This window comes from Lagopus leucura, unplaced genomic scaffold, assembly GCF_019238085.1.
Source record: "Lagopus leucura isolate 7727_CA_CO unplaced genomic scaffold, USGS_WTPT01 Super-Scaffold_100009, whole genome shotgun sequence".
Classification (NCBI taxonomy): domain Eukaryota; kingdom Metazoa; phylum Chordata; class Aves; order Galliformes; family Phasianidae; genus Lagopus; species Lagopus leucura.
Window position 1 is genome coordinate 10701712 of NW_024962266.1, and position 23353 is coordinate 10725064.

Genomic DNA, 23353 nt, shown 5'->3' on the forward strand with positions numbered 1-23353 from the left:
TCAGTCCATTACACAACGGCAAATAGAAAAACAATATTAATAAATTAGATTTCTACCTGTGTGTATATTAAGCAAATGACGAAGTATTAAGTGGAACATTGGTGGCAAGAATAAGTAGCAAGTTTTAGTGAAACAAGAATGATGTGTGAAGGAAGAGACTGAGGGGTAGGAAGCTGAGATTCAAAGGAGGAATGAGTTAAGTAGTGTGCTAGAGAAATCAGAATTAGGCATAGTCCAAAAAAGGAAGTCTATGTTGTCTTACACTGTGGAGGCAGGCTGAGGCAGGCTACCAGGAGCTGAAGAGCAGAGCCTAGTGATTAAGGGGCTTACTGATAACTCCAAGAGGTTATAAGGAAAAGGAACAGGAGAGGGACTGAAAACAGTGAGCAGGTCATCTTACATGAAGGCATCCCTGGAGATAAACTGATTCGAGCAAAAAGATGAAGTTATCACAGAGCCCCACATATGATATCACTTATGTAATTTAAGCGTGTGCTATCTGTTTGCTTTCCAATAGGGATGAATGTCAGCCAAGGACTAAAACTGTCATTTCTACTCAGCTGAGGCTATTCCAGGTACCAGACATGTAAATATTAAACAATCTGTTTTGTCTGGCTACTGCTAAAATGAAATTCAATGACAAAAAGAAAAAGTAATTTTGATAACATGATGTTAGTTTTCTAGTGCTATTTCTTACATAATCCATCATTATACCAACTTGAAATCTGCAAGACATTTTGTCAATAAAAAACAAAATGGAAATCTTCTTTCATTAAAAAGGCTCAAGATATGAGAGTCAAAATACAGTGGGAACTTATGAGGAAGACAGCATAATAACATCATAAAGATTTCCTCCTTTGCTTTGCACTTAGTTAACTCGGATTTAATGTTACTCTGTAAGATTCACGTAAGGACAAATCTCCAGGTTGGGCACAAGTGACCTCTTCTTCAGCTACATTTGCATATTGCTTCATCTACTTCAGGAGGCTGTCATGCTCTGGCAGTCATGCTCTGTACTCTAATGAACTCAGAAGTAGCCAGTACTTTATCAAAGGAACTAAAAGGTAGCGTAATTTGGGTGATGTGGCTTCCTGCTTATGATCCTTTGCTTCAAACTTCAAAGCAACATTTCTAACATATTTTGACAGCTGACACTTTAAAAAGCCACATATTTTATACCAAGAGTAGGATAAGGGTTGCACTGTATGATTAGTATACATAGCTCAGCTGTGGAACAGTACAGAATAAATAAGGTATTTCAGGTAGCTAATCTTTGACAGCACATTAAAAACTAAGCAACGAAAAGTCTTCTAATAAGCTGATGCAGTCCCTTTGAACATATCAGCAATGAATTTTAAGAGTTGGCCTCTGTATTGTTTGATAACAATTTTAGAAACAGTAAGCTAGCACTTTGTGTAAATATGTAGGTGCACAGATCTATGTTCATAGATCTTTGTGGACATACATGTATGTGCATATGTGTAATACACAATATGCTTACTCATATCATCATCTTTCACTAGATTTGTGAAACAATGCTGCAAGAAATTTTTTTCTCTTTCTATATATATGTATATACAAAACTATAGAAATAAAATTTTCATGCATCACATTTTTTTTAACCATCTCCACTACTTTTCATGAAATCATGAATGTTTTTCCTTCTCCCTAGTAACTTGGAAAGCTTATTCTGTTTGAAAATTTGCATTGTTATCAAAGTTGCTTGAAATATTACCAGACTGCAGAAACTGCCAAAGATGAATATTCATCTATTCATCTATTCTGTTAATGCAGACCACCAAACTATGAATGAATTCCCATACTTTATGCAACACAGAAAACAGTGTTCCTTACTCATCGTTAACTCCTACTTTATTATCCACTATTTCAGGGATTAGATAGAAATACTTCACAATTGTTTTTTTTTCTAATTGCATTCCTACAGAAATGGTCTTGTTTTCAGTCTGTTAGTGTGAATTGTTGTACCAATGTTTATAACAACGTAGATGAGGCTTGAGACTTACGAGGATATATTATCTACAGAGTTTATATATTTTACAATTGAAGCAAACTTTTCAGTCCATTGTTGTGGCAGCTGGAGTAAAATTTTGCCTGTTTGCTTCCTTATATACTAGGGACCACAAGGGCCTCAAGGACCTGTTGGATTTCCTGGACCAAAGGGACCCCCAGTGAGTATCTTTTAAATTAAGTCAGTACAATAACAAGAGTATTATTTTTTATACAATGTTTCTGAAGGTAATATTTTAAGACTTTTTTTTTAAGAGATGGTTTATGTCTAGACTACAAACATACAAATTTCTTTGATGCTTATGGACTTTTAAGTCTACGACAAGAACTGACATATTCAAAGTGATAATTCAGACATCATCAGTGCAGCACACATGACGTTCAGCACAATATTCCAACTGGAAATCCTCAAGTATCTTGATGCCAAAGTCTGGGTAGCTGACAAGCTGAATTTAAGCAAAATTCTAATACAGTAATATATATTTCTTTTTAACAGTTGATTCACTGAGAAAAAAATAAAGAGGAAGGAGACATTCAATAGAAGCAGAAATGTGTAGAAATAGTTGTACACGTAAGCTGCAGCCTAAACTAATCAAACTGCTTTTCTAGTGTGCTTCTGCACTCTTGTATTAAGTACAAAAGTATCAAACCACCTGTTGTTTTTTTATGAATATATTTCCTACTTTTACTGCCATTGCCAAAAACTGAAATTCATAAAATACTCCCATAATCCGTAGTGTTTTTCTTAACTGAGTCATTAGTCAAAGAAAAATAGAAAAGAAATATTTCCAAAATCTCTGAATTTATTGAAATCCATTTTGAAAACTCATGTATTTGACAGCCCAACAGTCACTCTCCAAGGAACTGTTAATATGCATCAGGAAGGACACAAGGAAAATGTATCGTTAAAACAATAGCTAAAAACTGTGCAGCTAAAGACTAGTCTAAAATAATAGACATCAGAGATTCCTGCAGCTAACTATACACTTATTTCAATATTAAGAATGGTGAAGAAATTACTTTTTTAATGTATTTTACAACTTCAGGGCCCACCTGGTAAAGATGGCTTGCCTGGACATCCAGGACAGCGGGGTGAGACTGTAAGTACATGAGCTTTACTGTGCTGCTGTTGTAAACCTCTTGAAGTCAGAATAGTGTGACCAAAACTAAAAAAAAATAGAAGCAACAGAGAAAAGGGAAGGAGGTTGGGACTGGGAGATAATATAATGGCAGTTATCTACTGGTACAGTAGGTTAGACATGAGAAATTTTTGTTTTGTTTCCATACTATGAAGGTGAGATTACTCCTTCCTCTGATCAGTTGGCAACATCAGAATGTGCTTAACTAGTCAACAGAAGTAGTAAAAATTAATACTCAAACACTCATATCTCAGAATTAGTGAAGTGAGACTGTGCCTTGAGGCATGATGAGAAGTTTCTAAGAAATATGGGCCAAATGATACCTTTTTTTTTTTACACAGGTGGGGATGGTAGGAGAAAGATACAGGCTTTTAGGCAGAGACCCCTGGCTGTGATACAGCAGTAATCACACACAGAATCACAGAATCATAAGGGTGGAAGGAACCTCTGTAAATCATCTCATCTGATCCCCCTGCTAAAGCAGGTTCTCTAAAGTAGTTGCACAGGAAAGTGTCCAGATGGGTTTTCAATATCTCCAGAGAAGGGGAACTAGAACCTCTCTAGGCAGCTTGTTCCAGGACTCTGAAACCCTCAAAGCTTTTCCTTGTGTTTATATGGAACTTCCTATGTTCTGGTTTGTGCCCCTTCTCCTGTCACTGGGCACCACCAAAAATAGCCTTGGCCCCATCAACTTGACTCCTGCCCATTAGATATTTATAAACATTTATAAGATCTCCTTTCAGTCTTCTCCAGACTGAACAGTTCCAGTTCTCTCAGCCTTTCCTCATTAGAGAAATGATCCAGACCCCTAGTAATCTCTGTGGTTCTCCACTGGACTCTCTCTACAAATTCCCTGTCTTTCTTGAACTGAGGAGCCCAGAACCGGACATTTTCTATGAGCTAGCTGATGGCATGTGAGGTTTGAGACAGAGCAGCCACGAGCAGAGCCAAACAGGAGCACAATGCAGTAGTCATCTGTGTGAACCTCATATTCACAGCATGTGCTGCAGAAAGTCTGCAGTGTACCCCAAACTGGGTCCTTCTAAGGCCCGTCCAATTTAATCCACCTTCTATGCCTTTCTTTAAAAAGCATTTTTTAAAAAAATATTTATGTATCTGGGTTTATGATTCATGATGTACATATGTAAAAATGTATTTTCAGCTGTCATTCAGCTGCATCACCTAATCAAGTTCACCTAGAGAGATCTGTAAACCTGAATGGAAATTTTACTACTGCACTAACTCATATCAGCTGGAACTAAGAGCTAAGAAAGAATAATCAGTCCTTCACTTGTAAGCATATTCTGGAAAACCAGAATATCTCATTTTTATTTTCTGAAGAGAAGAACTTATGACATGGAATTTCTCTTTCTCCTCTTCAGAACAGATAAGAATTTGGCTCTTCTATATATTTTCCCAGGTAACATAGTATTCTATGATTATTTCACAGGGATTTCAAGGAAAAACTGGCCCTCCTGGTCCTGGTGGGGTTGTTGGCCCTCAGGTACATCATTTAATTTCATTAAATTAAACTTAATTTCATAAACTTAAGTTTCATTTCATTAAACTTAACTTTATAAAGTTGATTTTTAATGGTTATATTATAACTAATGCAGAGGGCAGTTATATTTGTTGTATTAAAAGAAATATATCAATGATTATCTTTACTTTGGTGTCAAATTATTCATAACAAAGTTATACTTAGTACTTACCAATAGTTCCATGAAACGTGAATGTTGAGATTATTTTTGTACTTCTATTTTTGTGTGTGTATTCTTGATGTCATCATGAAGCAGAAGTCAAGAATGTGAAGTGAGATTTCTAATGCAAAATAATTTATAAAGAACAATTGTATTACGTGACATTCTTGTCAGAGATCAAATCTCAATTACTTTTAGATTGTGGACTGTTTTACCAACAAAGTTCAATTTTATCTGATATTACATATTTGCAGAAAAATCAGACATTTGGATTGCCTGGGTTTTTTATAGATAATTCCTTTAGTGAAAGTTTTCTACTAGTGCATCTAGAGAGATATCTTTCAACTCTCTCACCTTACAATTCATGTTATATAGAAAAACAGTACAGGCAGTGTTTCAAGACAAGCACAGTATATGAATTTCCCATACATATACTTTTGTAACCTCCTTCCATGTGTGGAAATGCACTGTGTTTTAAGCTTCATTGCCTAGGAGCAAGGTCAAGATTTCAATCTGTGGAAACTGTTCAGGCGTGTCTACAAGCAAAAGGCAATGCAATATTTATTTTATAGGACAAAAATATTTTGTAAGTCAGTTTTGCCTGGAGGGAAAGGTGAGGAATGTATGCTAACCATGCTCACTCAGAACAGCTGGATATTGAGAATCTGCCCCCTCTAGACATTAAAAAACCTTGAGATGACTGGGGTTTACCTTTGTGCTTAGGGTCCTACTGGTGAGACTGGCCCAATTGGTGAAAGAGGTCATCCAGGTCCTCCTGGCCCACCAGGTGAACAAGGCCTCCCAGGTGCTGCAGGAAAAGAAGGTGCTAAGGTATGATGGGGCTTTCGGAAAGGGCAGATATATTGATGACATACTTGTATGTCAAATTACCATGTCAAACATGCTGCATAAAATCATAATTGATACATTTCACATAGTAGAATTTTGAAGATGGAAAGATACTGCTCAAGCCAGTAATTAGCTTTTGTCATTGAAAAAATACAGAAACATATACTGCACAGTTGTTATGGAAATGCATAGTAATAACATGTTCACACCAAGGTAGAAAATTGTAAAATGACATCTAAAGTGGGATATGTAGTACTGGCTACAAGGCAGTATTTCACTGACCAAATTTAGCTCTTGGCTTACTTTTCACCAGTGGGGCAAAAGAAAATTATCAATTGTCTAATTACTATATAATTCAGTCATCCATTTTCAATGGACACTAACTTTTTAATGAATATTATTTTTCAATGGATTTTTATGGCTATATTTTTCACCATTTATATTCTATAACTAATGCTATATTTTGGCAAAATTTGTTATAAACTTAACCGTATTTATAAACTATTTTATTGATAATACTAAAGATAAAAGAATTAGCAGATGAATAGCTGAGGACATAATCTTCTTTTGTCGTTACTATAATTAAGACCTAGTATTTAATTTTCAGTACTCAGTTAATGACAAACAATCACATTTCAAACAATTCTGTTCAATCAAAATGTGATATATTTTAAGGGTGACCCAGGTCCTCAAGGTATTCCTGGGAAAGATGGACCAGCAGGACTTCGTGGTTTCCCTGGGGAAAGAGGCCTTCCAGGAGCGCAGGTACAATATCAAGCACTACAAACATTTGACATGGTTTCTAAATAAATGAAAACAATAGATGAATCCTCTTCATTCATACAATCTTCAGTTATGTTTAAAAGTGAATGCAGTAGGCGAAGACTCACCAAGTATCCATCATTAAGTACCACTGGCTATATAATCAGAAAGTAATCTATTCAGTTGTTTCTCTGGATTTTGGTGTTCTTCCTGTTATATGTGTTGCAAAAATAACTAGAATTTTCCATTGCAAGAGGTAAATATTTTTTTCATCTTTTAGGGTCCCGCTGGTCTAAAAGGAGGGGAAGGCCCACAAGGTCCACCTGGCCCTATTGTAAGTAAACCAAGTAAACATTCCTCCAGTTCCCCCCAGTACCAATTGCTTCTAACTAGCATATATAGTCAGTTATATGGTCTGTCTGGCTGGTACATAGATCTGTGAGCATACCAAACAAATGACTGCTCCAAGTACTGTGTGTGCCAACTATTGTGCTTAGAGGGATCTGGACAAAAGAAAGAGGTGCATGAATGCACTCCAGAGCAAGTTTTTCTGTTTTGTTTTGCTGTTAATGGTTTATTTTTTAACTGCTCTTTTGTCTGCTGTCTTTGCCTTAAGTTTGTTTTATTCCTTTCTCATACTACTGTGTGTAATGCTGATGGGAGAAGGCTCTTTCTAATGTCAAACAGTCATTTTTCAGTATCCCATTTAGGGATAGGATGCCCAAATTGAACTCAAAATATGCCACCTGCAGGCTACCCAATTATCAGCATTGAGCTACCTGGAGCTACCTTCCTTTGTCTGTAGCATTTTTCATTTATAGAGATGTTCATTTGTTGAGCATTTTGTTAGCAATCAGTAAAAAATACTGCTACAACCACATAATGTATATAAAAGCTATAATTACATATCTCTTCTCAGAAAGTCAGACAAAACAAGGTCACTAACGAGTTTATAGTCTGTATAAGAGAAATACAAAGCCTTCCATTCTGTTCTGCAGATGGTTTTTTTTTTTTGTTTTTTTTTTTTTTTTCCTGGTTGGTTTCTGTTTTTAAAGACAGAAATTGATATTAAAAAAAAAAAAAGAAAAGAAAATGCAAAGAAGGTACTACTCACTGAATAGTACAGGTATCTTCTCTGCTGGCCAAAGATGTGAAATGTTGACCAAGGTCATGAAAAACACTGCTAAATCAGAATTCTCTTATAACATTTCTTTCTTTCTAGGGCTCACCAGGAGAACGTGGAGCAGCAGGCACTGCTGGTCCAATTGGTCTACCAGGTCGTCCTGGACCTCAGGGTCCTCCAGGCCCTGCAGGGGAGAAGGGTGCTCCTGTAAGTAACCACAGAGACACACAGAACTGTGACAACACAGACTTTTCATTTCAGAGTGTTACTTTTTACCATATTAGTATTTGCCTATTAAATGCATGAAATTAATTAAATAGTAAAACATTTATTGCCATACCCTTTAACATCTAAGATGTGTTAAGCTTGTTATTATCCCAACAGTGAGTAAGCAATATGCTCAAATCAGTCTTTCATTAAAATTTATATACAGACACTCTGCATTAAAGCACAAGTATATTTGTCCTCAGCTTCCATTACTACTTGGTATAAATTTCTGATATGTTTTCTAGCATTTATTGTTTCCTTCTGTTTTTTTTTTTTAAATGTCTTGTTGTACTCATCCCTGATATATTATAATCATCTTATGTTGCTATTTTCATTTCTAATATTGTTTCTTTTGTAACAAAAAGTTTTTGTAACAAATATTTTAAATTATCTTGTTTCTCTTATTGAATACATTGAGAGAATATTTCTGATAGTGTGAAACCACTTACAGTAATCTTAAGACATACACATTCATTTATATTATCATATGCGAATGGATTTAATATAGCTTGGAGAAAAATTCAGATAATTTGAATTATTTATAAGTTCAGTTTTATAGACATTCAGGTAATATCATTTTCCTTAGTTTCCTGAATTCAGTTATTCACATCCCAAAATATGCTTTCCTGAAATGAAATTATGATTTTGAACTCTATGGACAGCAAAGAAAAAATAAAATAATCACCAGCAAAAGAATTGGAAAGAAAAAAAAAAGCACTAAAAAAACCAAAGACCTAACATAATGCCAGCAATTGTTGAGAGCGAAGACTTTTGTTACTTGAAATTTGTCATGAAAGAAGTTATTTTTGAGATAAGGTTTTAGAGGACACATATGTTTATTACAGTTGTAATCCTGCATGCACTTATAGGTCTGAGTTAGGACAAGATATCTTTAAGTTTTAATCTGGAATTAATTTACCCATTTAGTAATCCAGTTGCTACAGTGGCATGTTTAAGCTTTTTTTTTTTTTTTTTTTAACAGACTCATAGTAAGAAGTAAGATCTTTGTATTTTCTATGATGATTCTGAATATTAGTGAACTCATTCTTTAGAAGTTGTAAGAGACTGGAGGGAAGTGAGGAGTGCAGCACTGAATTCACTCCTGCTTCTAGCTTCCACTTGCACAGAACACCTAGTGCTGTCTTAGAACACCTTTGGGTGCATTTGGGACTGTATTGCTGTATAGCTAATATAATCACCTGCACTGAAAGCTTAATTAAACTCCTGTGATAATGTGCATCACTTCCTTTTCTTCAAAACCAGGGTGAAAAAGGTCCTCAAGGTCCAGCTGGACGTGATGGAGTACAAGGTCCTGTAGGACTTCCTGGTCCTGCTGGTCCAAGTGGTTCTCCTGGAGAAGATGGTGACAAGGTGAATAGTGATTTAGAATCACTGGTAATAGGTTGAAAGTGTCAGAAAAATATGTTAGCAGCAGAGATATTCTGTTAACTTTTGGCAGAATTCAGGACATGGCATCTTTTAGGATCATTTGTATTAAATACGGCAGTGTTCTGTTAGTCAGCATTGTATAAAGGTAAAGACTTTGAAGTTTGTTTTTATAATGCATGAGTGTGATTTTCCCCATAGAGTGTATTTTCTGTGATTTAATTTAATTTTGATATTATTATTGTATAAGGTAAGCTTTTCTGACATGTTTTCCTAGCAATTTGAATCATACTGAAATTTTGAAATACTGTACACTGCAATGAGATAAAAGTATTTGTTCACATACAGTTAAGCAAGTCTGTAAATCACAATACTTTTGTTACAAGTTCATACCAAGGGTGACAAGAGGAACACAATCTCCTTTGTTTAGACCTCAGTACCACTCTTACTTCAAAGCCAGGTCTTTGGGGCCTTTGCAGTAGAACAGTCAATAGCCAGATTAAAATGACACACTATTGATTGATGCAGAATTGCCTCCTTTAGGCCTTCACGGTTGAAATTGCAACATAAAACACAGAATAATCATATCAAACGGAACATTTAAAGGTACTGTGATATTGGAGTCAGCTAAGTGTGAAGGAGACCATTCTAAACAAGAACTTTAACTTCTAACTTTCAATTACAGGGTGAAATTGGTGAACCGGGTCAAAAAGGTAGTAAAGGTGACAAAGGAGAAAACGTGAGTAGCAAAGTCCTTTGCCCATTTCATTCTTCATAAATAAAAGGTGTTCGTGCATAAACTACTCATATAGTGTTGCTACCTTAGTGAATAGAAACAAAGAACTATTTCAAAAATGTTTCTTCAAAATAATATTGAGTTTTAACACCATTATTAGAAATACTAAATAAAAATGCACTGTGCTTGTTAGGTTCCTAGAGCTTCCAGAATCATTAAAAAGTAAATGGATAAATTTAATTCCTAAGCATCCTCTCAGTATCATTTTAATTTGTTCACTTTGTACTGGGAGAGATCAAGAATATGAACACATTATCTTACTGTGTTTAAATCAATTGTCTGGATTGTGTGAACACACCCAACTTTGTCTTTTCAGCCATAACAGTAAAGAATACAACAACTTAATAGAAAATCTACTAATACAGCTAATTTTTTAAAAAGAGTATCTAATTATTGGAGAGTGAACTTAACTTATTCAGTATTTCAGAACAGTAAAGACTCCACATGCCATGCCTTATACAAATTTTCAAATATCAATAGGCACAGTAGTGAATTTGGGACTAATTAGGCTTCTAATAACTTAATTTGAGCTGGTTTTGGATTTCAAAATCACTGCTGCAGTTCAAGCACTTCCTCCTTCAGGCTTTTCCCACTTTAAAATTCAAAACGAATCAAATTAGGATTTTGTTTTGTTTCTTAGCCAAAAATTCAGTCTTCTATTTCACTGGTTTTCAGATAGAAAAACTCAGAACACAACGTAGAATTATTCACAACTAAGCACATTTGCTATCTTGAAAACACTCTGCTTGTTATAACTATATATGCAGTATCATAAAAGTAGATTACTTATGAAATCCACAGCAAATTTATGGCTTCCATAAAATCAGATGATATTTTATGGGAAGATGTAAACAACTTCAAGCAATTTAGTTTTATTATATTTTTATAGAAAAAAATGTGGAGATAAAATGTCAAGAAAATGGCAAGGGTTTTCTACTTTTGTTCATTTCTAAAGATAAGGCTGTCTTTTTCAATTATTTATGTGAGAAAGAAAGACTTCTGCAGTTTTCAGTGCTGAGTATGTATTTTTCACAATCCCATTGCATTAGATCATATCACAAGTGCTATAATAAACTACTTGCAATGCCCTATTTACACAAGGAATGCAATATTATACATATGAATGAGAGCACTTCTATTATAAAACCCATTTATTCATAAAACCTACATCTAACCAAGCTGTTTGGAAAACCCTGCTTCTGAACTAAAATTACTCTTGCACAGTCTAAGCTGTTTTAGTTTTGATTAACTTGGTAAAATTAATTTATCAAATGAAAGCATTTAAAATAATCATTTTCAAAATGACTGACTTCTCAGTTAACTGAAAATCAATTTTAGTTTATTTATTTTTGCAGTGGTAAACCAGCTGTGGAGTACAAAGTTATGTATTCTGCTCCTCTTTGTCCCCCTAAAGAGATCCATTACATTACAGGCTGTGCATTAATAGAAAAATATTATAAATAGAAAAATATTTAAAGGAGAGAGCAGAGGAAGCATATGAAACAGGTCATGGCCAAGTTCCACTTAAACTCTGCACGCACTCACATGCATATCTTTCTGTTCTTACCTTTGACTTTCTTCTTCATCAAGATGTTCATCAGAGAAATCAGAAAAAATATATGCTGGAGTTTTTATTTCAGTCCATTTTAGCTTGGCTAGTTATACTGAGCATTAGACTGTGACCACTGTTTCCATAGTGAATACTAATGTATTTGAACTCATTTTCACACACCTGCTTTACAAATAAGGTGTCTGCAGTATAATCATTTGAGAATGTATCATGTACATTCTCAGTCTCAAGGTGTAAGGCATTAGTAAATAATGTATGTTTTCCATGAAATACACTATCCACTGTTAGAGTCTGCTCATTTGAAGGCATGCATTTTACTCTGCTTGGAGTCCTATGTATTGAAACCTATTTGCCCTCAGTTGCACTCATTCAACCCTGACGATTTCAGAATTTATTTCAAACCTGCTTTCCTTTCAACATGCTGACAGATGTATATGGGGCAGAGGAAAGGCCTTTTTAGTCACCTCTGAAAGATTCTGAAGAGAAAGTAAGTACGCAGTTCTGAAATCACTGGACATTAGGGGTAGATTTTTACAGTATCTGCACACCCATAAAATCCTCAGTGGTTATTTGCTCATCACAGCAAGGACACTGACAAGGAAAAATTGCTCCCTTTTTCTTGTTTAAGATGAGCTTGAAATATCTTCAGTTCCCTTTCTGAAACTAACAAAAATTTAAGCTTGAAGTTTAACTGTACTACACCTAACAAAAAATATAGTATGTTTTCATATTCAATTAGGGATAGCACAAATTTATTGTTAATGCAATAGAAAAGGGAATCTGGATGAACCAAATAATTTTTAATTAGTCAATATCAAAGTACTTTCAAACAACACGTAACATCAAAATGAACATTTTAATGAGATTAAAAATATGTAAGTTTTGTTCTGGGCCCTGTAAAATGAAGGAAAAAGCAGAGGCATCCTGCAATGTGTAGAATGCGGGCATTCCAATACTTTTTTTTAATTCATACATGCTATTTTCCTTTCTCGTGGCAATCCTTCCAATCTACAAGAGCATTCCTAAGAGTGCTTTCATTTAGATTTTTCACAATAGAATCAAAAGAGCTTTGCTTCTCGTATTGACATCATACTTGCCATTGTTCCATAGAGTAAAAGGAAAAAAAGGTCATTAGAAAAGAGAAGAAAAATACTGTTTAAAATTTCCAGCTACCTAGAAAATAAGATGTTCTAAGATACACATAGAACTCAAAGAAAGAAATAATTTGCAAGACTTAAGTTCCTTTTCCCATAAAGGGTGCAATATTTTAACTGTAGCCTTAGCAAGGTATTCAAACAAATTCAAGCACACTTTTGCACTGAATTAGATTTTTCAAGCCAGAAACTGCAGAAAACTTATTTGTCATCAGAAATGACAGGCTAGAATTCAACCCATGCAGAATGTAATGCTTTCTGAGCTCTTTTCTTCATAAGTCTAACCTGTCTAGTTGTGAAAAAGCCAGATTCAACCTAGCATACCATTTTAACCATCATAAATTTGTGTCCTGAATTCCCAGATTCAGGGCTAAATTTCATCATTATATCAATCTGTTTAACAGAATGTTAAAATATGGACAGTGTTACCTACAAAATTATTGTTCTGGAAGACTAACAGATAAAATTAAGGAGTTCCTCTGAGATACGTTTTTTCCCATTCTCCTGAAAAGAGGAATAATATCAAAGAGAATATGGCTCCTAGCGCTCAAAATGAACTTACAATGCAGGTATTAGATGTCAAAATAAACTTTGTGCTGTCACCATAAAATATTTACAATTTCATAAAACTAATCTAGTCAACAAGTATTTCATTTAAGGGTAAATTGTTAGGTGATTACTTAATTCTCATTAAAAGGTCTGATATTTTTAATTAAAAAAAAAAAAGTTTCCATCTTGCTTCATGTTTGCACAGGAGTTATTTTAAATTTTCTGAAACCATTACAAATGTAAGCACTTTCAATAAATGCCAGTTTAAGGTTTATTATGGACATGCAAATCTGAGTTTTAAGAGCTGAACAAACTCCTTATTTGTTATGAATGGAAAAGTCTTATGAATAATATTACATTCTCCATGGAGAAATGTAAAAACAATAGCATTTGATCATGCAAATATAATTGCTGTTTATCTCATTCCAGATGCCAGAGTACTCACTCTTCCTTTTCAATGCTTGTTGCAGGGTCCTCCAGGTCCACCAGGTCTCCAGGGTCCTGTTGGTGCCCCTGGCATAGCTGTAAGTAGCTTATTCAGAGCAAATCACAATGTTGCTAAAAATCATTTGATGCTTCAGAGTTCTTAGAACTACGTGGTAATTTGTGCTACTTATTCAGGAACAGATTTCAGATCACTAATAACAGTTGTGTCATTGTGCCCTTAAATTCAGTTGTTCATTATAAATGAGGCTGTACTGCTATTATTTATTAAAATTTCATTATTAAAAATGAAATATTATAAGCAGTGAACAGAGACCATCCCTTCAGACAACTTGTCTGATATTTTTTTTTTTTTATCACTCAGTGTTCAAATCAGTTTGATACTAAATGCAGTTAAAAGAGATGGTCTTTTTAAAATTCACCTAGTACAAAGTTGTGGGTTTATTTTCAAAAGTTATGAATTTTTTAGGAGTAAATATTGGTCAGACTGTGTGCTACTCATATATTACTAATATGCAGGTATTCAACAGCTAGAATGTTTAGACAGTTTATGAAAGAGAATAGGTGTTCAGGGAAAATTAATGTGAGGCTTGTATTGTTTGATCTACTTTAAACCAGGACACAGTCTGATGTTCCATTTGTTTAACAGATTTCATTCATCAGGTTGGTATATACATTTGTAATGTAGAGCTAATTCTGAGCCCTCTTCCAGTTGTTTGTCCAGTGATAACACAAGAGCTTCTTCTGTTTTCAGACCTGTGATGTTTTTGTTTCTTGCTCTTTCCAAATAGGGAGGTGATGGGGAGCCAGGTCCAAGAGGTCAGCAAGGAATGTTTGGGCAAAAAGGTGATGAAGGTCCTCGAGGTTTCCCAGGCCCTCCAGGCCCTATTGGCTTACAGGTAAATTCATGTACTGTTTTACCCTCTACTTATAAAGCGTCACTGAGAAATCAGGAGATTGTTTTATTCAGGAATGCAGTTCTCATAGCAACAATGAGCTGCTGGGATTAAGAGCTTTCACTTTCATGTATCTAATATTCCATGGTAAGTATATTGCACTTACTTCAATTAGATTGTAGTAATAGTACTTAAAGTGGATATTACATAAAAATAATTTTGTTTTTAATTTTAATAATGGTGAATTTTGAATACTTATTAACTGTGAATTTCCTTAATATATAAAATATTACTTTTAAGATTATGTTTCTTTAATAAAGGGCTTTCTAACAAAGCAAGCTGAAAATCAAGAAAATTTGAAAATCTATGTGCATATTTAAGCGATCTCATGATCATTTTATGGCAATTTTACTTAAATATTGAAATATAAAATGACAAACCACTACTTCTTGCCAAAAGGAACTGCCATGTCCAATGATGTATGAAATACCATATCATTAAATCAGTAAGAAATTTTCTGCATTAGAATAAGTGTTCAGTAAATGGCTTTTGAGAATTTTTGAAGACAGAAATATCAAGAAAATGTTTAATTACCTTTGAAGTTTCATAAATACATCCTCTGCAAACTGTACAAATTGTGCTTTAAATTTAATATTTATATTAACATTAGCAAAATCAGGTTCTGAGATTATAACTTTTAAAACAAGCAAAAAGACTATATGAAAACACAACTGTGTTGTTTAATAGTTGATTATTTAATAGTAAATAGGCTTTTACAATAACCATACTCACTGATATGTCAGCCAAGTTTTCACCATACTAGATAATTGAAACTTACATTATTTTAGAAAAGGTACACCTCTGAATTTTGATGGGCCTTTCTACAGTTCAGATTGTGTCAAAGTAGGAGGACAGCTGACAAATATATATTGTGTTGATACACTGATACTTCATAATTTTTATACAGTTCTGTAGCAAAGACAATAAATTACGTTTTCCAATCTGGTAGTAATAATTTGATGCATTAAAAATAGCAGAACACTGGAGATGAAACTTGGAACCAGATCTTAATGTAATATCAATATTGTAATGTCACTGACTCCAGATTCAGGGTAATCTGCACAATACAGAAGCCAAAATTTTATCCTGCATTTAGAAATGCCAACTTAGAAGTGATATTGTTTCTAGGTGGGATAACATTATACTAAAATCAGTACTAGCATCATCTTCATTTTCCTTCTCTTGATGTTTGTTACTAGACAAACTTGGACACTTTCTTTGTAAGAAAGTTTGCATTAAAGCAGTGCAGTGCCTCTCAGCAGGATTCATTACCTCCACTGGACACCTTGCTAATGCAGTTTTACAGCTTCCAGTACTGAGGTAGTTTAGACATTTTTGCATGCCACTTCACTGTGCTGCCTCAATCATGTTTTGTTGACATATATATGTCATAAATCATATTGTCCAAACACACACATGGGGTTTGGATAATGATGGCATTGTTCCTGAATTCAGCCACCCTAGATAGCATTTGTGTATAAATAATAATTATTATTATTATTATTTTCTGTCTCACCTTGTTTAAACAGTTCAGGACTACATATGCATTTGCTGTAACATGAAAAGCTCCTTTTATGTATTGATTTATTTATTGTAATTAAATTTTGGTGTTTTGTTCCTTTCCTTGCCCTCTCTCCCCTCCACCTGCCCCTGCCCAAGTTTCACATGTGGATCTGATTTCTATTGTTTCATATTGATTTATATCTCATTATTGCAGATACTCTACTAACAGTTGTTTGGTTTTTTTTTTTCTTCCTTGATTTTTAGGGTTTGCCTGGCCCACCAGGTGAAAAAGGTGAAAATGGCGATGTGGGCCCAATGGTGAGTTTTCTTCCCCACTAGTCATTCTCACAATAAATATTATCCATGTATTACTGTCTTTTCTCAGAAACTCACCATTTGATAAGCTCCTCCTAAATTCTTTACCTGACCATGAAACTTTTTTGTGTATTGTGAGCTATCTCTGGAATTTATTTTGCATTCCTGAATCCATCTCCTCATCTTTAAGATGAAGATTTATGTAAGAAAGTACTTAGAAGTAGCTACGCGTGTCTGACAGGACAAGGTAAAAAGAGTCAGGAATGAAGAAGAATAAGGAGAGACTACTGCACTGGAGAATTCAGAGCTGCAATTCAAAAATAGCAACTTCAGGGCACTGTTACCATACCACCAAGGATCAGTTGCACTTTTTCCATGGGATTGTAATTGCAGGCTAATACTATTTTGCTATGTTTACATTGTTTCTCTGGGTGATCTTGAGTCTATATTTGTTGAAGTGCAGTGATGCCTTCTGGGTTGGTCCTGAATGAGATGCAAGCTGTCTACCTAACACACATGCATCCAACAATAGCCAGCCTTTTTTATTGTTGTCCATCTGTAGTCATCATGGTGCAGTACCATCACATGGCTGTTAACAGACAGATAAGCTACTCTGGGGCCCTTGCACAGAAGAAAGTGTGTATAGGTAAACTGCAGGGAAAATGCAATTCAGGAAACCAGTCTTCATGAGTCCTAATCAGGTCATTTTCAACTCAGGTACCATATAGCTTGGATCCCTCCTGAACTCATGCATTGGACAGCAATTCAGCCCTGCTGTAGAACTCTGAAGACTAAAATTCCTCTAAAGGTTGAGGATATTGTTTCTAACTGGCAAACAACAACAAAGAACTATTTATCTTACCTTTTTTTTTAAATATACCAAATTGTCTCTTTGATACAGGGTCCACCTGGTCCTCCAGGTCCAAGAGGTCCACAAGGTCCTAATGGAGCTGATGTAAGAACTTTTCTTTCTCTTAACATTGCTTTTGAAATTCAGTAATAAGCAGTAAATTTGGGATAACTGTATTTGGAATAACTATCATCTTGTATCATCGCAGGGTCCTCAAGGTCCCCCAGGCTCAATCGGCTCTGTTGGAGGTGTTGGGGAAAAGGTGAGAATATTGAAAATATCATTTCTAAAAAGAGAAAACATTGAAACTGGAATATACATTTTGTTTCTTCTTTGGTGCTACACAGATATATTACAGTTCCCAAATAGCCTTCATTGACTTAATAATTACTAATAGTGATCAAGCTATCTAGTTATACTTCTAATAGCAGAATTACTGTTTGTTTCTTTTCTTTAATATTTTACATCACAAAAGTATGAAAGAGTCGAGAAAGAGTCGAGGAGAATAGCAAGCCTTATCAGTACTTAATAAGTAAGGCTATAGTGATTTCCTCAGTTTCACAGTTTGATGTTTACAGTAACATGATTGGATTCAACAGTATATTTCATTTTATACAGCTTTACCTTAGAATACCATAAATCTTTCTATCTGGAATGTTAAGAATATAAGCTATTATGTAATGTATCAATGGTAGACTAATGTGTCAGATGTGAAACAGAACTGAAATATCAATACATATTTATTTCTCATATAAATATATACAATTCCAATAAAGTCAAAGGCCAGCGAATGATTTATCGTTGTTGAAAACTTGACTTAGGACCGATACTTGTTAGTCAAAATTATTTTCATTGCTATTTTTAGTTCTTTATTCAGAAAACTTGCTAGCAGATATGTTTTTATTTTTTAAAAAAAATCTGTATCTTAACCTAAGAAAGTTGCAAAATAACTTTTTTATTCTTTTTCTTTGTTTTATTTTGTTATGTATTTGAATCACCAGAGTATTTTAAAATGCAGAGCAAACACAAAATTCAAAAGAGATTCTCTTGAAATTACTACTTTCATATTTATTTTAACAATTTAGACAACAAATTTCAGCCCCATCCTGGGTGAAACTATAAAGCATTTCTTTGTAATGCTACAGATTAAATATAATTTTTTTTCTTTAAATCTGGGTCAGGCATTTGGAAAGCAGATTTTGAAAGCTATATAAGGGGAGGGAAAAAAATGGAAACATATACAGTCTCCCGTAGAGGTAATTTGTTGGAAAACTATGTAGATTGATCCTGAGCATTTAAATATTTCCCACAGCATATTGTATACATTCATTAAAATTCATGTCAATGAATCCTAGAAATGGCATTCCTGGAAATGCCAATATTGACAGTTGTCAATTCTGGAAAAAAAATATGGTATTTCTTCCAAGTATTGGTAACATTTCAGAATGTGAAGCAAGTCTTACCTTTTCTTTCTGTCCATCAGATAATTAAATGCACAGGTACTTTCTCATCTTCCTCGTACACCATCACTGAAATTCTTTACTTCAGAAGTCTTAAATTCTGCTACCTTTCATTTATCTTCACACTGTTTGACACAGTGTACCAATACTGTAATTTTACATACCAATCTATCAGATCTATGAATTTAGAAAGAATGACATAAGTATCAAGTTAATAAAAATCATTTCATGATCCTTTTCTCAATTACTGTCCAGAAGCATGTGATTCTGCTTCATAGAAAGGTATTCTTTCTTTTCATAAGATAAGGTAATTGTCATTATTTTTCCAGGATCCTTTTTATGACTAATACTAAAAATCATGAAAATCTGCAGTTTGTTGTAGAAACTTCTCATTCTTCTGTGATAACAAAAGATATTTCACACGATAACATTCTGTATTATTTGTATCTACACTAAAATTGTCCAGCTTTTTCATTAAAATGACTATCGCCCAGTAGAAATGGCATTCTTATGTCTTCTATCTTTTTTACTAGTAATTGCATGAAAGGGAATAAATATTATGCCCTCCTGCTTGTCTGCATTATTAACAGTGTGTTGTCTCTAATTCCCAAGCTTGTGACATTGTTCTTCCAGCCTACCTTTAAAGAGTGCTTTACAACTTAAAGAGCTGCAGGATTTGTTATTCCCTCAGGAAAGAGTATCAAAAATGTGCTTTATTGCAAGCACTGGTAGAGATGGGACATAAGTTGATCTAATGGAAAAAAAGTCTGTATATCAGTGAAATACAGGCAAAAAAAAAAAAAAAAAAAAAAAGAGCTCTGTCCAAAGAAAAATTATTCAGTGTCCACTGCAGTACTGGGAAAAAATGTTTATTGTGGGAACATTACATCCAGGATTGAAACTTGCTACTTTAAAAACAATCTTGTGTAATATAGTGTTCTATTAAAGTCAGTAGGAATTTGGACGTAGGTTTCAATCACATCTTTAATTGTTATTGTTTCACAATCAAATTATATTCCAGTCATTCTAATTACATTCCAGTCATTCTGTAAAGACACTGACTTGACAACTCCTTACTCCTCTCCTCCCTGCTATTCTTCCATGTGATTTAGAATCCCCAGAAGCAGACCACTAAATTTAATTTGAGAACATGGTAATTCAGACAGTGTATCACTGCTTGTCATTTTAATTTCCTCTTGCTTATTTCCTGTATTGTCTGTGTTCATACAGAGAAGCTTCCCAGTACATTATTTTGGAGATTTTATTTCTTCTAATTATTTCCCCCCTTCTTAAATTTTATCATGTGACTGATAACTCTTCCTAGTTAGGACACCTTCCTTTTTAATTTGAGTTCCATTTAATGAGTTCTGCAAATTTAGAAATAATAAAAGAGTTGTTTTGTCAGGAGGATTTTGTTTTTATGAGTCATTCATATCACATGGTGTTCCCACAATAGGACTGTTCAGGCTTCTAAACAAAACATACCTATTCTTCCTCTTCCCGCATACTTTTTTTCCCAATGCTTTTCCTATTATGTCAGTATGCTTTGGCCTCTGCATCCCTTCCAGGAAAGAGCTATGCTGTGGATAACACTATGCAGTGTTGACAGTAGAATGTGGAAAAATATTTTGGCATTCTGTGTCACTGTTGAGTAGCAAAATATATTTGCTCATTTTTGTATTCGAATGGATGAATTAGAAGGAGATATTTTGATATTTGACAAAATTACCAACAATTTTTGTCACATGTAGTGTAACGTATGTTTAACTATCTTGTTGGTTCCTCTGTTGTCCATACAAAATTCTAAATGTTCAGAAACAGTACAAATGTGCATGTAGCCTTGCATTATAAATGCCTGTATCCATAGAATAGTCTAGAAGTCTTGTGACTTACACTCTTACACTCAACCAAAACCAGTTAAAACCAGCTTTCACCCTAAGATTTATTTTCTTTTTTCAGCTTTTACTTTAGAAAAACGAGAAATAGAAAATATACCAGCTCATGTTGACCATTTGATATCAAAGGCCTTACGTGCTGATATTCTAAATCTCCAGTAAATTGCTCAAAACTTTCAAAACTGGGCCTTAGATGTGTAGGTCAGTTGAAAACAAAATTACTCTTTGAAAAAAATACGTATGCATATTGATTGCTTCTTTCCACTTAATTTCACTAAAAAATTGTAGATTAAGAGCTTGTAACAGAGAAAACAGAAAAAGTAACATTAGTGCTGTGCTTCTCTTTGACAAAACCTAATAAAAATAAGTTCAGACTTCTAGTGTATAAGTTAATCTGTGATAACTGTGTTGGGTACTCTGTCTTCTTACAAACCTCTCCCACTTCCATTTGTACATACACACATATCTGTTCAGTCGTTAAGATAATTAAGATGGTTGTGACAATTTATGTAACCTGAATGTCTATCCTTGCAACATCTTAGTTTTAATATTTTTGCATGACCTACTGACTCTTTCCTTCCTTCCTTCCTTCCTTCCCTACCCTCCAATTTGCTTGTAAGCCCTTCCAAAAAATATAACACATCTATAGAATTTCTTTCTTGATTAAATTTACCTCTCCACAGATCCCTAATACACAGAACAGTCACACATGCATATACCTATGTGACAAAAGATTGTCTCCTAAAGCCACGCTTCTCTTATTATCATTATTTTTTTGTTATTATTTATTTTGTGAGGGTGGCAAAAAAGAAAAAAAGAGTAACCAAAACTTCTTCACAACTCAGTCAGATACAAGGGTGTTCATTTTTAGAAAATCAATAGCTGTTTTCCAGAAATTAACTTAAAGATGGCAGCTTTCCATCTACTGTGTCTCTGTGCTTTCAATGGACAGCTTTCTAGATATTATAATAAAATTTTTTTAAACTACTGTCCGTAACTTGATATAAATCATTCTGCTCACATAATACAAGGGAGTTTTTAAAACTAAACCTTTCTGTGAAATGACATGATGCTTTGTAGTTGAGAATTTCTGCTAAAGACACTGCTGCTGAAATTCTGTCAGAGGACAGCACTAACATTTAAATGATCTGGCCTGATGACAAAAAGAAATGAAAAAGAAATCCAGAGGTGGAATATATCTATTAGATCATAAAATCTATTTCCCAACCGAACGTGAAATATTTCCTATGGAGGAGATGAAGTAGAATCTGAATTAATACTACCCTTATCAAAAAGGCAATGAAAGACAAAGTTTTTGATAATCATAAATATATATTCTATAAATATATCAGCTACAATCTTGTCTATCAAAACATTGTTTAATTCCCTTGCCAGCTGTCTGTAACAGTTGCAATCTTTTATAATACTTAAAAGTTGTAACATAAAAAACAGTATGTGAAAAAAGCAAGGACTGCATGTGGGAAGAGTCATATCTGTATTATAAAGCAGTATATGATTTTAAAGGATTAATGTCAGATTAAACTGTAACTGATCTCATCTTACACAAGTGCTTCTTCCACATGTGTCCTTTGAGGAGCATCTTGACATTTCCTTGCCCTTCTACATTTGCTTTCTTCCACATTGCTGTTTATTGTGGTTTTACTGTGCAGTGAATTCATGTGGGCTGCCTCCATCTGCCAATTTCAACATGTGTGCTATAGCAGGGATCCTTGAGATCCTAGGAACACTGTGTTCTCCACAGGTGTTGACTGACTGTGTAGGTCAGTAAGTCAGAAAAAGCCCATATTCTCTCTCATTGCAAGATATCATAAAATGAAGATGAGTTTGTCAAAGGTAAAAGAGTTGCTTTCAAATCAAATGTGAATCATAAATTTAAAAATCTTTTGTCAGGAAGGCAGAAATGAACTTACTCTCTGAGAAGCGTAAAAGGGATTCATACTGGCAGGGATGCTTGTCAGGCAAGACCTGACACAATTAGTGCTCTTAAGTCTCTCAATTAGTCCTACAATGAACACCCTCTACTGAAGGGCTGTACTGAATTTGGTCTACACTGCAGACTCTGCTAGATAGAGTATCTCTACTACCTTGAATATCATCTTTATATATATATTTATAGAAGAGATTTATATATATATATTCATGTATTTCTATAGAGATATAAATAGATTTTGTATAGATTTTCTTTGTATTGTGTTCTTCTCAAAGCCATCTGATATATTACATAATTTCCATCACCAGTAAATACATAACATATTCCTTTGTGACCAGTGATCAAAGTTTTACTAACTTTATGCTATTATGTTATTATTTTATGTTTTTCTTTTTATAATTATTTTAACAGTAGCTCTAGCAATAATGTTTCTGCTTTATTAAAATTAATTTCAAATCAGTATTATCATATTTGTAGGGATTTGCCTCCAGCCAAAAATACATGTGATAGAGAAATATATATATATATATATACACACATGCGTACTTCTTTGACTTTTCTGTGCCTAGAAAGGAAAAAGACAAACAGGAAATTTGCAATATATGGGATAATAAAGGGGAATATCTTCCAAAGCCTGAAGGGAAAGTCAGTCTCCC

The 23353-nt window shown here is 34.1% G+C and overlaps 1 protein-coding gene across 1 annotated transcript in view; it reads left to right on the forward strand.

Annotated features, from left to right (window-relative positions):
* COL11A1 (collagen type XI alpha 1 chain) overlaps positions 1-23353 on the forward strand; it is a 131574-nt gene that overhangs the window by 83382 nt on the left and 24839 nt on the right. The window contains exons 36-49 of the mRNA XM_042873859.1: positions 2136-2189; positions 3075-3128; positions 4618-4671; positions 5591-5698; positions 6392-6481; positions 6759-6812; positions 7701-7808; positions 9132-9239; positions 9940-9993; positions 13794-13847; positions 14559-14666; positions 16491-16544; positions 17443-17496; positions 17600-17653. Coding sequence (XP_042729793.1) covers positions 2136-2189; positions 3075-3128; positions 4618-4671; positions 5591-5698; positions 6392-6481; positions 6759-6812; positions 7701-7808; positions 9132-9239; positions 9940-9993; positions 13794-13847; positions 14559-14666; positions 16491-16544; positions 17443-17496; positions 17600-17653 — 1008 coding nt within the window. The remainder of the gene's footprint in view (positions 1-2135; positions 2190-3074; positions 3129-4617; positions 4672-5590; positions 5699-6391; positions 6482-6758; positions 6813-7700; positions 7809-9131; positions 9240-9939; positions 9994-13793; positions 13848-14558; positions 14667-16490; positions 16545-17442; positions 17497-17599; positions 17654-23353) is intronic.